This window comes from Monodon monoceros, unplaced genomic scaffold, assembly GCF_005190385.1.
Source record: "Monodon monoceros isolate NGI ecotype Baffin Bay Population unplaced genomic scaffold, NGI_Narwhal_1 Super_Scaffold_4, whole genome shotgun sequence".
Taxonomy (NCBI): domain Eukaryota; kingdom Metazoa; phylum Chordata; class Mammalia; order Artiodactyla; family Monodontidae; genus Monodon; species Monodon monoceros.
The window spans coordinates 36,160,125-36,177,501 of NW_021703781.1; the positions used below are offsets into that span (position 1 = coordinate 36,160,125).

The 17,377-nt window shown below is 44.2% G+C and overlaps 1 protein-coding gene across 3 annotated transcripts in view; it reads right to left on the minus strand.

Annotated features, from left to right (window-relative positions):
* The window catches only part of VSTM4 (V-set and transmembrane domain containing 4), an 86,197-nt gene that overhangs the window by 40,142 nt on the left and 28,678 nt on the right, over positions 1–17,377 (minus strand). For 2 of the 3 annotated variants that reach the window (XM_029200918.1, XM_029200919.1), the window contains exons 4-5: positions 16,017–16,124; positions 6,018–6,051 (exon numbers count right to left, since the gene is read on the minus strand). In XM_029200918.1, the coding sequence (XP_029056751.1) occupies positions 6,018–6,051; positions 16,017–16,124 (142 nt within the window). Of the gene's footprint in view, positions 1–1,597; positions 2,463–6,017; positions 6,052–16,016; positions 16,125–17,377 lie in introns of those variants that run through there. The other variant, XM_029200921.1, reaches the window with a different exon arrangement.

The following is a 17,377-nucleotide window of genomic DNA, read 5'->3' on the forward strand; positions in this document are numbered from 1 at the left end:
CCATTCACCAGTTGATGGATATATTTAGATTGTTTCCAGCTTCTGGTGATTATGAATAAAGCAGCTATGAAAAGCTGCATGCATGTATTTGTGTGGACATATGTTTTCATTCTCCTGGGTAGATTCCTACCAGTGAAACTGCTGGGTCATATGCTTAAGTCTATGTCTAATGTTTTAAGAAATCACCAAACTGTTTCTCCAAAATGGCTACACCATTTTACATTCCCACCAGCAATGTACAGGGTTCCAGTTTCACCACAACATGGCCAACACTTGACATTGTCTATCTTTTTTACGATAGCCATTGTAGGGGGTGTTTAGTGGCACCACGTTTTGGTTTTATTCACACTTCTCTAATGACTAATCATATTGAACATATTTTCATGAACTTGCGAGCCATTTATGTATCTTCTTTAGGGAAATATCTATTCAAGTCTTTTTTGGCCATTTTTTTAAATTGAGGTATAGCTGCTGTACAATATTATGTAAGTTTCAGGTGTACAACATAGTGATTCACAATTTTTTCAGGTTATACTCCATTTATAGTTATTATAAAATACTGGCTATATTCCCTGTGTTGCACCATATATCCTTGTACCGTATTTATTTTATACATAGCAATTTGTACCTCTTAATCCCCTTCCCTCTCCCCACTGGTAACTACCAGTTTGTTCTCTGTATTGTGAGTCTGTTCCTTTTTTATTACATTTACTGGTTTTTTAGATTCCACGTATAAGTGATATCACACAGTATTTGTCTTTTTCTGTCTGGCTTGTTTCACTTAGCATAATACCCTCCAAGTCCATCCATGTTGCTGCAAATGGCAAAATTTCGTTCTTTTTATGGCTGAGTAGTATATATACCACATCTTCTTTATCCACTCATCTGTTGATGGACACTTAGGTTGCTTCCATATCTTGGCAATCATAAATAGTGCTGTTAGGAACATAGGGGTGCATGTATCTTTTCAAATTAGTGTTTTTGTTTTTTTCGAATATATACCCAGGAGTGGAATTGCTGGGTCATGAGGTAGTTCTATTTTAGTTTTTTGAGAAACCTCCACACTGTTTTCCACAGTAGCTATACCGACTTACCTCCCCACCAACAGTGTATGAGGGTTCCCTTCTCTCTACATCCTTGCCAATATTTGTTATTCGTGTTATTTTTGATTCTAGCCATTCTGACAGGTATGAGATGATATCTCATCGTGGATTAATTTGCATTTCTCTGATGATTAATGATGCTGAGCATATTTTCATATGCCTGTTGGCCATCTGTATGTCTTCTTTATCCATTTTTAATTATGTTATTATTGAGTTGTAAGTGTTCTTTATATATTTTGTCCTAGCATCATTTGTTGAAAAGACTACGCTTTCTCAACTTTTTGGAAAGACTTTGTGAGAGGTTGGTATTCTTATTTTCCTTTAATACTTGGTATGCTTCACCAGTAAAGCAAGGTGGGCCTAGGCTTTTCGTGGCTGGAAAGTTTTTAGCTAACAATTTAACTTCTGGACTTATTATAGGTTTATTCAGACTATAGCTTTCTTTTTAAATCAGTTTTGGAAATTTGTGTTTTTCTAGGAATTTTTCCGTTTCATTTGTGTTGTCTAATTTGTTAGAATAAACCTGGATTATCAGGATTATAACCTTTTAATTTTTGTAGGGTTTGTAGTGATTCCTTTTTCCTTTCCTAATTTTGGTAATTGGTTATTTTTCTCTCTCTCTTTTTTATTCTCACGGACAGTCTAACTTAAGGTTTGTCAAGTCCATTGATCTTTTCAAAGAACCAACTTTTGGTTTCATTGATACTTCTTTGTGTGTGTGTGTGTGTGTGTGTGTGTTTTCCATGCCATTGATTTCTGTTCTAATCTCTATTATAACCTTTCTTCTGCTTACTTTGGATTTCACTTACCCTTCTTTTTCTAGTTTCTTATGGTGAAAGCTTCTATTGATTTTAGACCCTTCTTCTTGTCTGATATAGGCATTTAAAGGCCATAAATTTTTCTCTAAGCACTACTTTTGCTGCATCCTATACGTTTTGATATGCTGTGTTTTCATTTTTATTTAATTCAAAATATTTTCTAATTTTTCTTTTGATTTCTTCTTTGACCCACATATTATTTAAAAGTATGTTGTTTGAAATTCAAAACATTTAGCACTTTCCCAGATTTCTTTCTGGCACTAATTTCTATTTAATTCTGTTGTGGTCAGAGAACAGACTTCATATGATTTCTTACATAAATAAAATACTAATTTTATAAAGATTTGTTTTATGGCCTAGCATATGGCCTATCCTGGAGAATGTGCCAAATAAACTTGAAAAGAATACATTATGCAGTCACTGGGTAAAGCATTCTTACTTGTCAGGTAGAACTGCTTCATCGTCTGTGTCCTGGTTGATTTTCTCTCTCAGTAGTCTATCAATTATTGAGAGTGGAGCATTGAAATTTCCAGCTATTACTCTAGAATAATTGAAAAATTTCATCTTTTAGTTTTCTGTTTTTGCTTCATGTATGTTGAGGCTCTGCTGTTTGGTCCATACAATGTGTTAAATTAGCCTGATATGTTGATCTTTTAGAATTATAAAACTTCTTTCTTTGTCTCTAGTAATATTTCTTGTCTTAAAGTGTGTCTTATTAACTTAGCTACCACCTCTCTTATTGTTCCTACTTGCATGGTGTATCTTTTTCTATCCTTTGGGTGCCCTCCACTCTCCTCTGCACACGCATGTTGTCTCAGCCAGAGATATGCTTGACCCAACTGTGACCCAAACCTCAGGCTAGCAGAACCACTGGGCCTCCCTGCTCAATACTGCTAAGACTGCCACTCCCACTGCCAACACTGCTGAACGTGGGCTTTGCACACTGCTCCAAGTCAAGTGAGCCCCCTTCTACCACAATAGAGAGGCTGATGGTCCTCCCAGCATTTCCTGCCATAAAAGAATCTCCTCATCAGCCAAGCTGGGAGGGGAGAATATCAGAGCAGTCCAAGGCCAAAACCCCACAGAGTACCACTGCTCCTCTCAGCAGTTCAGCAGTTTTTCAAGTAGAAAAGCCTCTCAGGTTAATATATACCTCTGGTCTTTCCAAAGTGCTAAAATGGTTACTTCTGTCAATTTTGTTAAGATTTATAGTTGCTTTTTGGGGGAGAGGACTTGCTAATCCCCTCACTCAACCATACTCAGACATCTCTCCTGGGGACATATACACATACATTTGCACTCACGAAGGCAGGGATTTCTGTCTCTTTACTTCACTGCTGCTTCCCAAGCTCCTAGAACAGTACCTGGTAGGCGGTAAGCTCTCAATAAAATAACTTTGCATTTTGATATGAGTAACAGGATTTCTGAGGATCCCAAACTCAATAGCAGGAACACAAAGCAGTCAAGTGTAGGGACTGTTGGGACTGTAAACAGGATCCCCCAGAGATATCAAATACAATTGTTAATTGAAACTTTAACAGAGGTAATTGGACATTCACATACAGTCTCAAGAAATAAAGCAGAGAGATCCTATGTACACGTTACCCATTTTTTCCTGAAGGTTTCCTAAGAAACAGCTTTTTGTTTCATTGATTTTCTCTATCACATTGCTGTTTTCAATTTCATCAGTTCCTGCTTTGATCTTTATTATCTCCTTCCGTTTGCTTCAGGTTTATTTTGCTCTTTTCTTAATTTCCTGAGGTGAGACCTCAGAATGTTGATTGGAGGGCTTTCGTCTCTTCTAATGTAAGCGTTTAATACTATAAATTTCACTGTTAGCACAGCTTTAGCTGCATACCACATATTCTGTTATGTTTATTCTCATTTTTGGTCAATCCTGTGTATTTTTTATTTCCTTCTAGACTTCCTCTTTGACCCATGGATTTTTTTTTAAGAGTGTTGTTTAATTTCCACATGGTTAGAGATTTTCTTGCTGTTGTTTTATTTCTGCTTTATGGTTTGATTCCACTGCAGTCAGAGAACACATTTTATATGATTTTAATTATTTTAAATTTGTTGGGATTTGTTTTATAACCCAGGATTTGGTCTAAGACAAGCCATATCTTATGGTGAATGTTGCATGGGGGATGGAAAAACATGTGTTCTGCTGTTGGTGGTTGGTGTGTTTGATACGTATCAATTTGGTCCTCTTGGGTGACTGTGTTGTTTAGGTCTTCAAAATCCTTGCTAATTCTCTATCTAGTTGGTCTATCTACTGCTGAGAGGGGATGTTGAAGTTGCCAATTATCATTGTGGACTTATCTATTTCTTCTTTCAGCTCTTTCAGTTTTTGCTTTAGGCATTTTGTGGTTCTGCTATTTGATATGTACACATTTAGGATCTTTGTCTTCCTGGTGGATTGACCCTTTTATCATTATTTAATGTCCCTCTTTATCTCTAGTAAGTTTCTTTGCTCTGAAGTCTATTTTATCATGTATTAGTATGCCCACTCTTGAATTTTTTGGTAATGTTTGCACGGTATATCTTTTTCCATCCTTCTATCTCAATCTTCCTATGTCATTGTGTTTGAAATGAGTTCCTTGTAAAGAGCATATATTTAGGTCATTTTTTTTTTTAATCCACTCTGTCAGCTTCTGTCATCTGATGTATTTAAACCACTTACATTTAAGATAAATAGTATGTCAGCAATTAAGTCTGCCATTTTATTATTTGCTTTCTGTCTGTTTTCTGCGGTTCTCATCCCTCTGTTTCTTTATGTTACTTGAACATATTTTAGGATTCTATCTTTATTATTCTATACTGTTTTTGAATGTACTTTTCATAATCCTTTAATAATTGCTTTGAGCATTGCAATACACACATGTGACACCACAGCCCACTGGTAAAAATGTTCTATCACTTGAAGTAAAGTGTGGAAATCTCATTTCTATTTAGGTCACTTACCCTCCTCATTTTTACATATCATAATGCTCTTCTTGAGTATCAGATGGTTTTATAATTTTTTGTTTCAATCATCAAATATTACTTTTTAAACTCATGAAGAAAAGAATAGTCTACTTATGCACCCATATTTCTGCTCTTTCAATTCTTCCTTCTTTCCTAATGCATCAAGATATTTCCTTTTATTTCAAGAATTTCTTTTAGCCATTCTTTTAAAGTAGGCCTGATAGTGAAACTAAAAATTCTTTTCGTTTCCCTTCATGTGAGAATGTCTTTATATCCCCTTCATTCCTAAAGGATAGTTTTGCTGAATATAGAATTTGTGGGTGACATTTCTTTTCTTGCAGTATTTGAAAAATGGGCTGCTTCTTTCTGCCCTCCACGGATTCAGATGAAAAATGCACTGTCATTCAAATTTGTGTTTCCCTGTAGGTAATGCATTGTTTCTCTCTGGTTGCTTTTAACATATTTCTCTTTGCCTTTGTCTTTCATCATTTTCTTCTTACTACCTTTCAGAGTCCTCCTTTGTCTGTCTCTTATATTATTTCCAGAATTGATAGTCGTGCTTATTAGCAGGGAAGAGCAGAGAGAAATTGATCTAATCCATCCTGTCTGGACCAGAAGTCTCAAATTTTTAAATACTATGAGTTTGCAATATCTACCATAACTCCATAACTATTGTTACCTGTGAGGTGTGTCCCATCAGCTAAAAGGGTAGCATCTTAGCACATGTATCACTAATGGACGCATTCTGTAGAGTAGGACATAGGACAAGCAGGCGTTGGTGGAAGGGTATCAGGAGTGTTTGTGGTCAAAAGGCATCAAAGTGGTTCAGTCCACCTGCCAGCTCCTTCCTAAACAGGGGAACAGTCATTCAAGAGCAGGTGTCAAGCCTCCTCCAGCATGTATGTTGGGCCAGCCTGAGCCACGTGTTTGCTGGCCCCTCTCAGGGTGACAGTCAGAACATGAAATCTGGAAACATGCAAGTGCATGCAGAACACACATTTTAGGCCAATTTTTGAACTAATATGCAGACGTTAAGGTAAAGATACGAATTTAACCATTTCTTGGTAATATCAAAAGAAAGTAAAATAGCAAAGAGTTTTACTTGAAAACAAGAAGAAAATATTCCTACCTGTTCTGAGGGCATTTCACCAAATAGTGTCTCACTGTGAAAGGAAAAAGAAATAGAAGATGGTAAATAAATGCTACTTTAGATATATATTCTCCAGGAATTCCTAGGAAATGTAGGTGGCCAGGTATTGCCCAAACGTTGGCACAAGCCACCTCTCAGGGCTATTATACTTCTCTCTGGATGAGTACAGCAGAGTCATGGCAAGGACACCACAGTGACTTGATATTGTTCCATACCTGGATCAAGCCAGGCATGAAGCCATACACCTCAGGCTTCCTGGTTACATAACCCCCCAAATTCATTTTTTTTGCCAAGCCAGGTTGAATTGGGTTCTAACCTAGAGTTATAGAGTCACCCAACTTCTGAGCTCTGCCTTAGCCATGAGAAAGCCTTCCTGGGGCAACTTTTCTCCACTTAGGCGCTCCTGTCTATAAAATGGGTTTTAATTCTCTGATCAAAGCTCTTCCAGGACTAAGAGGAGGTCCTGGGAAAAAAACAGCCTTTTTTTTTTTTTTTTTTTTTTTTTTGCAATGACATCCTCCATAGTAGGTCTCCTTCAGAAAAACCGTGTTCTAGCTACAGAGGAAAAATAAGAATACCTAGGCAGTCATCCTAAAAAGTGTCCACTCTAAGCTCATCGTTGAGTTCACCTCAAATAGAAGTAAAGCTGAAACAGCCACAGGGCCCTGAAGTTGTGTAGTAGAGTGTTACATCAATGGCCCCAATGAATCACACATTAATATATCTATCCACATCCTTGTGTAACTCCCTTCCACACGGACTCTGAGCTTGGCCACATGATGTGCTTTGGCCAGTGAAATATTAGCCAATGAGTCACAAGCAGAAGCATAAAAGGCCCTGTGCTCTGAGGTTTGTGAGCTCTCTCTCTCTCTCTCGCTCGCTCTCTCTCTCTCATTGCAGGGAACTCTTCTGCTATCACATGAAGAAGCCTGGCTAGCCTACTGGAAGATGAGACCACATGAAACAGACACAAGTCATCCCAGCAGAGGCGCCGAAGGAGCCAGGCCCCAGCTGACCCACTAGCAGGCTGCAGCTGCATGAGTGATCCAGCTGAGGCCAGAAGAACTGCTCAGCTGAGCCCAGGTCAACTTGCTGACCTGCAGAATTGTGAGCAAATAAAACAGTTGTTGTTTCAAGCGCCTACACTTGAAGTGATCTGTGATGCAAGTGACCAATGCAGGCTCCAAACCAGAATGACAGAATCAGCTTTAGAGGGGTTTTTTTGGTTTGTCTTGTCCAACCCCCTAATAGTATCTGAACTCTTTCTGCATTCCATTTACTTAATACCTACTATATGCTGGATCATTTATAGATGCAATAATAATAAAACCATAGTTCATACTTCCTGAACACTTCATATGTTCCTGGCACTATTCTAAGCTTATTATATAGATCAGTGGTCTTTAGTCTGGGGTTTGCGTATCCCTGGGCACCCTTAGGAAGAATAGTTTTAAGGACATCTGTTTCTGGATTCTCACCTTCCATGGTATTCTTTACTTAGAATTCATTCCCCTGGAACTTGCCTGAGGTCTGGCTGTATTCCTTTCCCTCCCTCCCTGTTACATCACCCTTTCTACTTCATAAAATCAAGGCGTACCTCTTACCCATCCTGACTTGTACTACAGAGACCTGTCCTAGGGGTAAAAGCCAGTGGGCACATCAATGGCCCCAATGAATCAATAAATGATTTAAAATATTGGTGTCAGTGTTGAGAAAGCAATGACTGGGCAAATAAACTTTTCACTAGAGGAAAGCGTTCCAATATTTTGCTTTCAACAAGGATTGAAATATGACCGAATCCAGTCCTCAGCTGGTAGAGTATTAAAATCATTTTCGATGATAGATCATTGTGACTTTTGACATAAAACTCAGAAGCAATTTAAAGTACTGAGTGGTATAAGGAAACTTCATCCATTCCTGCCTCTTTTTATATTGAACGAGGTATTTCAGAGCTAACGTCTCTTAAAAATATAGGAATAGAAGTGATGCTGAATTCTATTACAAATTCATACAAGAATATAGGAAGTAAAAATAAAAATCCATTTCAATAAATATACATTTCCATTAAAATTTTACTTCTTATGATTATTTATCTAAACTTGTATTTATGTGGTTTTGATTAATTTTATATTCATTTCTAAATCTTTACCAATTGTGCAGTATTTACTGATAACTCAATCCAGGAAAAAAATTTAGCACTTAGAGACTTGTGGAATAAGGGAATTTTTAAAATCTTAAATTTTTATACACATACTATTTTACAGAGAAATATAATCAGCGATCAACAAAGAACTTTCAAAACAAAAATGTATGAAAATAGGATAAAATTTTGTGGGGGAAGTGGATTGAAGATAAAAATTCAAAGAGAAGAAGGGACAATATAAAATTTCTAACGGCTAACGTTTGTTTTGGAGTCTTTTTAAATCAACAGATGTAGTTAAATTCATGATACTTAGATGTAAAGGAAAGATTTAACCATTTCTTTTTTTTTTTTTTTTTTGCGGTACACAGGCCTCTCACTGTCGTGGCCTCTCCCGTTGCGGAGCACAGGCTCCGGACGCGCAGGCTCAGCGGCCACCGCTCACGGACCCAGCCGCTCTGCGGCATGTGGGATCCTCCCGGACCGGGGCACGAACCCGTGTCCCCTGCATTGGCAGGCGGACTCTCAACCACTGCGCCACCAGGGGAGCCCCAACCATTTCTTTTTAAGATGTCAATATTTGCCTTGGAAATTACATCCTTTACAACAATTTATATTTATGATGAAAAAGTTTAGATGTCAAAAATAAAAAACGTTCAATGATGCAAAAATTTTTAAATGATTTTAGGGGCTATGCAAACAAAAATGTTTGAAGACCACAACTTTGTACTCTAATTCAATCTTCACAATAACTCTGTCATCATACCTATTTTACAGTGGAGGACACTGAGGCACAGAGAGGTTAACGGCCTTGCCCAAGGTCACACAGCTAATATTATGGGCTGAGCTGTACTCCCTCCCAAATTTATATGTTGAAGCCCTAAAGGCCAATACCTCAAAATATGACTGCATTTGGAGATAGGGCCTTTAAAGGAGTGAGTAAGTTAAAATGAGGTCATTAGGGTGGGCTGGTGTCCTTATAAGAAGAGATTAGGGATACAGACATGCACAGAGGGAAAACCATGTGAAGACACAGGGAGACAATGGCCACCTATAAGCTTTGCTATGGCAGCCCGAGCAAACTAACACACCTGTGAAGGGACAAAACTGGGCAGCCTGACTCCAGAGCCCTCTTGTAACTACTCCACACCATTCTCAGAGGAACTGGGCGGCTGGTATTAGGGCTCCTACAGATGAAAGAAGTAGTGTCCAGGATAAACAGCTGGTCTCCTATCCCAGGGCTGGAGCAGGGCAGAGCCGGGACTGGGCCCTAGAGAACCCCATGCTCTGACCTGTTTGGGAAAGTCCGGTCCAGAGGCAGTAAGGCGGGTAGCCTGCAGATCAGGAAGCCAGGGAGCAGGAGAGCAGCTGGGGGGCTCCTTAGTAATTGGCCATGGGGGCGGGGGGCTAACTCAGAAGGGCCAGGAGCCTGGCGAGGAGAGTCGGTGCCAGGCACAGGCCGTGCACCTCGGCCAGCACTTGCCAACTGAAGCTTATGAGGTCTCAGCCAGTGAATGCAGGGCTGATGTCCCTTTAATGAAGAGGGACGGCCCAGGGGCCAAAAGTGATCCTGGGCACCAAGGGGAAGAATTATGGGCATCTCAGAAATAGACCTTGCCTGGAACCTCCCTGAAATACGCACAGCATAATCACTGCTGATTGCATAACTGTGTCACCTGTCTTAGCTAGGGGTTCCCGGAAGCAGAGCCTGTAAGACAGGGATTCAACTGCAGAGTCTATGTGGGAGGTGACCCTAAGAAACCCACTGGAGAGTGGGGAAGTGAGACCAGGAAGAGAAGAAAAGCAATGAAGGGTAATTCTGGAGCCAGTCTCCACCACAGGCCACAGCCTGGCACCCAGGGCACTTGACCCAAAGGCTCCCGGCTCCACACAAGGCAACCAACCTGCAGAGAAATGAAAACTCGGGACACGGTGTTTTTTAAGTGGTGACTTGTGATCTTCAGGACTTTGAGGACTCTAAAAGAAAGGGCTGTTTTTCTCACCTCTTCTGATAGGAAGACATTTGTGAGCACGAGGTCCTGAGCCACCATTCCTCTGCCTTGTAGCCTAGGGCCACGCTGCACCCAGAGGCCACCGCCTGGCCAAACCTCCCAGATGACATGTCCAGGCTGGAGGCCATCACTGCCACCTGGGACTGTCCCTGTCACCACTACCTACCCCACTATGGTTAATCTGGGGTGGAGGCAGCCATGCCCCCCATCCTATCACGCTCTGTAGCAGTGTTAGGGCCTCTGAGGTATGGCTGACCTTCCCCCTCATTGCCCCCCAACTTGCCTGCACCTTCTTCAGAACCCCAGGCCTTGCAGAGACTCTGAGACAGGTCCTGTGGACGTTCCTGCTCCATTCACAGAGCATTCTGCACGCACGGTGAGCACAGTGGCATCCCCTGCACAGGGCCCGGTGCATTTGTACGGTGCTCTCCCAGCATCCTCCCGCCCCAGCACAGGCATGCGCCCTGCAGCCTGGAAAAGCACCATCTGCGTCTCTCTGGAGGGAGGGTCAGGACTGGGATGCCCTCTTCCTACCCCAGCCGTTTCCTCTGCGCAGCAGGGTGCTCCCGCCACGCCAAGCTCAAGGGCCAGCCTCTCCAGGAAGCAGCCCTGCCTTGACCACGTTTCCAGGCCGGCACGGTTACAAGGACAGGTAAAGCCGTCTCCCTCAGTCACCAGGTGGAAAGCGGAGGGGGAGAACCAAGTTTTCTCCCTCCTGTTGTCTTGGTACAGAGAGCATTTTAGGGCCACAGCTGTTCAGTGAAAGCACCAGCGCATAAAGCTCTCTATCTAGAGTCATGCTGTCCTGTATGGAAGCCGTGAGCTGGGGTGGCTATCAAGTACGGGAAATGTAACTGGTCCAGAATATGATGTGCTGGAACTGTGAAATCTTAGGGGCTCAGGATGTTTATTTGGGGCCTGAGAAGACCTGCTGGATTTCAGCCTTCATATGAAAAAAGGAATGTAAAATATCTCTTTCAGAATCTTCATGATGATGCTTGTTGAAATGGTATTTCAGATATATTGGGTTTAATAAAATGGATTAAAATTAATGTCACCTGTTATCTTTTTACTTTTTAAATGTGACTACTAAAAAAAAAAAAAATTGTCCAACCACACGCACAGCCCACCTTGCATTTCTACTCGGGACAGTGCACAGGGGGGTTGTATCTGCCCTAGTCGTCGGGAGGGCTGAGCCACCGTCACCATGACTACAATGGAGGGATGCCACCCGGAGAGGTGGACCACACACAGAAGAAGGTGGCCCCTGGAGCTGCCCAGGCCCAGGACTGGCAGAGTAACTTTTATCCCCATTTCACAGTGAGGACACCTGGGGCTCAGGACATTTATTTGGGGCCTGAGAAGACCTGCTTTACAAGTAAAGGAGCTTGAATCCAGGCCCTAGGTCCAGCGCTCTATTCACGAAGCTACTGGGAAGGCTTCCGAGAACACACTCGGGGAGACGGGCTCCCTTCTGATGGGGCAGTGGGCCCAGGAGAGCTCACCGAGCCTTCCCACACGCTCTGATGACCAAGCCTGTGTCTCAGAAGTGTTTGGAGGGGAGAGCTAATGCTGGGGTGTCCCAGTGTCCAAGCGTCTCTGATGCCAGGCTGGTGAGCCCTTCATCCTCCCCAAGGTCCCAGGGATAACTTGTCCACAGCCACCCCATTCCGTACCTGGCAGCCTCCTCCCTCCACTAAGCGGGGCTGTGAGTGGGAGGCAGCGCCCCAGCTCTCTCTTTCTTGTACTTCTGGGAGAAAAGATCACAGGCCCTTCGATCCCATCACCACGGGTAAGCAAGCAGAGAGCCAGTATGTGGCAGGCAGATGTAGGTGCCTAGCAAGCCGTGGGGAGCCTGGCTTTGGAGCCAGGGTTTTAGCACATCGAGTGCAAGCTAAACGCAGTCATGACAAACATGAGAGCCGAGACAAAGGGGCTAGACCCCTCTCCCTCTGGTTGCATGTGCCTTCAAAGCCGTCCTTTTAAAAGCTCAAACATGGAAGGCTGAGGGATTGTTGGGGCCACACCAAAGCAGCAGGTATGGACTCATTCCGGAAGAAGCAAAGGCCTTTGAAACCAGTGTGCTTGAAAATCCACTAGAGTAACGCCACCAGGATTGGTGCATTCCAGGGTGACTCAGAGCTGCAGAGGCCCTGGGATGAAGTTCCGGGCACCCCGGCACTCACAAAGATTAGGGATGGAGACTCACAGCCCAGAGGAAAGTAGAAAGTAAGTCACACGTGGTGCAATTAACTCCAGCTCTATGAACAATGAGCGCCCTAGGAGGACAGGGTGAGGGCAGGGCAGCAGGAAGGTGAGAGAGAAGGGGACTGGCCTTCAGGTCCCCTGGCTTCCAGGATGGGGTGTGTGTATCTCAGGGGCCCAGCGGGAGATCACATCAGGAGCAGACAGCTACTCTGACATCCTCTTTTCAGACAGATCTTGCCGAGCAGGCGGGAGAGCGGGTGCCAGGCTGTCCTCTGCTTTCCACGTGTGTGTGAGAAGCCTGCAAACCTGCGTGCTCTGTGGCTCCCACGCAGGCAGGAGGATGCAGAAGGACCAACAAACACACACTTGCATAGGAAACCCAGAAACTGTCTATATAACAAGGGGGTCTGGGCCTGATTTGATTATTGTGCATCCAGGGAGCACAGTTTATCTATGAGTTTCATTTCAAGATAGTAATGGGATCATTTCAAAATATTCATTGTAAAGAGAAGCGCTGAGTAGGCCAGAGTGAAAAAGAACTGGTTCTAAGGCCTTGCTACTCAGAGTGAGGCCTCCCATCATCAGGGTGGCACTGCCTGCACTTCTCATTAGAAATGCAGACTGTCAGGCCTGCCCTTACGCTCTGAATCAGAATCTGCATTGGAGCGGGTTCTCAGGTGAGCAGTCCGTTCCTGAAGGTTTGGGCAGTGCTGTTCTAAGTCTCTCAGGTCCAGGTGAGGGCTAACGCCAGGCCTAACATGCACAGTCCTGCCAGGGATACAGGATGCCAGCCTGCGGGCAGACGGACGCCAAGCCCCCGAGGAGCTGCGGGAGCCGTGAACTGCTGTCTGGGGAGGACCTAAGCAACAACGGCATTGAAGGCTGAAGGAAAATTCCTCGGCAACGTCAGCCCCCAGATGGCTGAGGTTTTCTTGAACAGAAACACGGAGGCTGAGGATCGGGCTGGGCTTGGGCTCTGCCACTCCCTTGTTTCAGGACTTGATCAAGCTCCCCAGCTGTGTCCTCTGTCAAATGGGAGCAATATGGGCTGTCATTCGGGCTGGTGGTGAGGACTCATGAGAATGTGGAGGGGCCAGCAAGGGGTCTGGCCCACAGCAGGTGCTCAGGCAAAGCTCTTGACAGCTCATAGGGCTTCAGACGCTGTGCACAGGCACACACGAGGCCATCTGGAGCCCACTCCCGGGGGCACGAGGACAGCTAAGATCTGGGTTCTCAGTGGCTCTGTGGGAATCCTGGAGCTTATGTCCCAGTCTGCCTTGTTGGCTTTGGAGGAGAAGGACTTCTCCTGAACTGCCTACGTTACTTTGTTTTCCTGCTCCTCCCCACGGTCTAAGAGGGCCTGCACTCCAGGCAGATTTCTCTATCATGCCCCTGAGCCCAGGCAGAGGTGCCTTTTGAGCAGAACAGGCTTGAAGACTGCCAATGTGGCATGAAAGCTCCAACAGCTGGGAACAAAGCAGCTGGGAAACAAAGCCATTTGCCCACCATTTGTTGAGCAGCTGTCATGAGCCGAATTCCAAGGAGAATGGGTCAGATGCATGGTCCCTGTCTTACACACCATCCTCCTGGAGGGAGGCAAATACATTTGCACGTGTGCAACATGTGCCACAAGCTCATCAAAGCCATCAAGTCTTTGGAACAGGAGAAAAGCTCGGCCACCATGGATGAGGTATGCGCAGGCGTGGAGGGAGGCTCTCGGAGTGCAGTACAGACACACAGAGCACGGTGCGCAGGGCACGGGCTGCGGAAGAAGGACCTGGCTAGAGCTCTGGCTCTGCCTCCAGTGCTGCAGGGCTCTGCGCACCCGTCCAGCTCCCCACCCCTTCTCTCCACCCTGCTCGGGCCCTGGAGGCTGACCTCTGTGCACGTCCTCTGGCTTCCAGTCTGGGTGGTAGGACCAAAGGAAAGCAGCCATGGGACACCTGAGGGCAGGGGGCAGGGAGGGGCTGAGGAAGGTACGCTCCTGGCTCCCTCCCTGCTGCGGCCTGGTTTGGCATTGCCTGAGTCCCTCTTCTAAGGCTCTTATTGGTGACAATTCTCCCACAGCTGCAGCTCTCAAAAGTTCCAGAAACCTCTTCTCCCCTTGTCCCCTAAGCTCTAGGGTGGAAACAGCATCCCCCGGGTGCTGGTCCCTGAATGCCTTTCTCTCCCTCCCTCCCAGATTCCTTTAGCCCTGACTGCACCTCTGGGGAGAGTCCCCTCTGGCAACTCTGCTCAGTTCCCCTGTTTAATTGTCCCCCTAAGCCATGACCACCAAATCTAATACTTCCCAGCTTTATGACCTTGGGCTAATAGTAATAATTATTATATATAACTATAACCATAGTCATCATAAATGCAGGACACTTACAAGGAGCTGGAACGGGTAAAGGGTTTTATTTGTGGGGTTTTTTTTTTTTTTCAACTTAATCCTCACAACAACCCTGTGAGACTGGTATACTGGTATTTTCCCCATTATTTAGAGGGAGAAGGTGAGGCACGGCAGGTAAGTCATCAGCTGGTAGGTGAAGAGTCGCCATTTGAACCAGAGTTATTCTAATTCCAGAGCCCAGCTCTTACCCAGATCATCTCTGGGAGCTGCAGGGTCCCCATCCGTTTCAGAAATTCTGAAGTCGGGGTGCACAGGGAGGGTATTTCAGAGGAAACAGGAGCTGGTGGAAACGCGGCCTGGAGGTTTGGTGAGAGGCGGGGACTGGAGAGAGAAAGCAGGCAGCATTCACAGGGAGATAAGAGTCAGAGTCATGAGAACTGTAATCACTAAGGAAGGAAGAGTAAAGCAAGAAGGGGCTAAGGACAGAACCCAGGGGACAGGGACACCAACAAGAAAGGAGACGGAAGGAAGGGAACACTCAGACTGGACAGGAAGAGAAGGGAAGGGGTGCCTTTCCAGTCCCATCTGCCTGCCAGGCACAGTGTCAGGTACTGCAATTAAATTATGAACACACAACATTCAATCTAAGGAAGGTGGTGTCCATCCCATGTCATTTAATAAATGAGGAAACCAAAGTTCAGAGTGGTTAAGGAACGTGTCAAAAACTCAGTCTTAAGCGGCAGAGCCAGAATCAAACCCAGGGTCATCTGACTCCACAGCCTCTTCTGGGAGGAAGAGAGAGGTAAGGGCCCTCAGAAACCACCGAAGGAAGGGATTTGAGAAAAGGGGGTACTGAAATGATGTCAAGAGTGGCCACAGTTGATTTTAGCAGAGTCTAAGGTAGACACATCTCCTCACTCACACTGCTTACCAGTCACAGGTAAATAATCCCTGACTCAGGGTGCATCTTTCAACGAAAGTGATACTTTGCCCAACATCTTCCGCCTGTCTGTGGTTTGGTTGTGCTCCCACTCCAGACATGACTTTTTTTTTTTTTTTTTTTTTTGCGGTACGCAGGCCTCTCACTGTTGTGGCCTCTCCCGTTGCAGAGCACAGGCTCCGGACGCGCAGGCTCAGCAACCACGGCTCACGGGCCCAGCCGCTCCGCAGCATGTGGGATCCTACCGGACCGGGCACGAACCCGTGTCCCCTGCATCGGCAGGCGGACTCTCAACCACTGCGCCACCAGGGAAGCCCCCAGACATGACTTTTATCTGTTCTCTTACCTCTGGATTTCCTCTTGCTAAACACAGACTGCCAGATGATGGTCAGAGTGAAGAGCAGAACGCTGAGAATCCCCACACAGCACACGAGCACAGCATACACGTAGAGGTCTGAAAGGCAGGGACACGCAGGTGATTGTCGGGACAGGCCACACCACGGGAGATGCTCCAAATAAAAAAAACTTCACACATTATCAAAACTCAACTCAAAATGAACCACAAGCCTAAATGTAAAAGAGAAACAAGAAAACTTCTAGAAAAAACATAGAAGAAAAATCTTTGAGATCTAGGACTAAGCAGAGAATTTTTAGCCTTGACATCAAAAGCACCATCCATATGAGGAAAATCAGAAAAATTAGATTTCCTCAAAATTTAAAACTTTGCTCTGTAAATACCCATATGAAGAATGAGATATCCCGTATATTGGGATAATATCTATCAGAACAGCCAAAATAAAAACTAGGACAATACCAAATGCTGACAAAGATACAGATAAGACATTGCTGGTGAGAATGTAAGACGGTGCGGCCACTCTGGAAAAGCAGCTTGGCAGCTTCTTAAAAGATACACCTACGACTATCATGCAACTCACCAACTGCTCTCTGGGGCATTTCTCCAGAGAAATGAAAACTTAAGTTCACACGAAAAACTTTTCCTGTATGTTTGCAGCACTTTTATTCATAATAACCCAAAACTGGAAACAGCCCAGATGTCCTTCGGTGTGTGAATGGGTAAACAAACTGTGGTCCATCCACACCATGAAACACTTCTCAGCAATGAAGGGAATGAACTATTGCACAAAGCATTATATTGAGTGGAAAAAAAAATTCCCCCAAATTACATACTGTATGATTTTATTTATACAACGTTTTTGGAACGACAAGATGATAGAAATGGAGAACAGATTAGTGGTTGCCAGGGGTTAAGGAGGGAACAGATGGGAGAAAAATGAGTCTTGCTATCAGGGACCCTTGTAGTGATGGGAATGTTCTGTATCTCGGCTATATCAACGTCAATATCCTGGTTGCAATGTTATACTACAGTTTTGTAAGATGATACCATTGGGAGAAATTGGATAAAAGGGTACCAACTGGTACAAGGAATCTCTCTGCATTACTTATTAGAAATATATGTTAATCTACAATTATCTCAAAATAAGTTTGTTTTACGTTCCAATGATTCAATCATGTCCATGTGTATCTTAGTTTAGGCTGCTATAACAAAATACCATAGACTGGGTGACTTAGATGACAAACATTTATGTCTCACAGTTCTAGAGACTAGGAAGTCCAAGATCAAGGCACTGGCAGGTGCAGTGTCTGGTAAGGACTCTATTCCTGGTTTGGAGACGTCTTCTCTTGGTA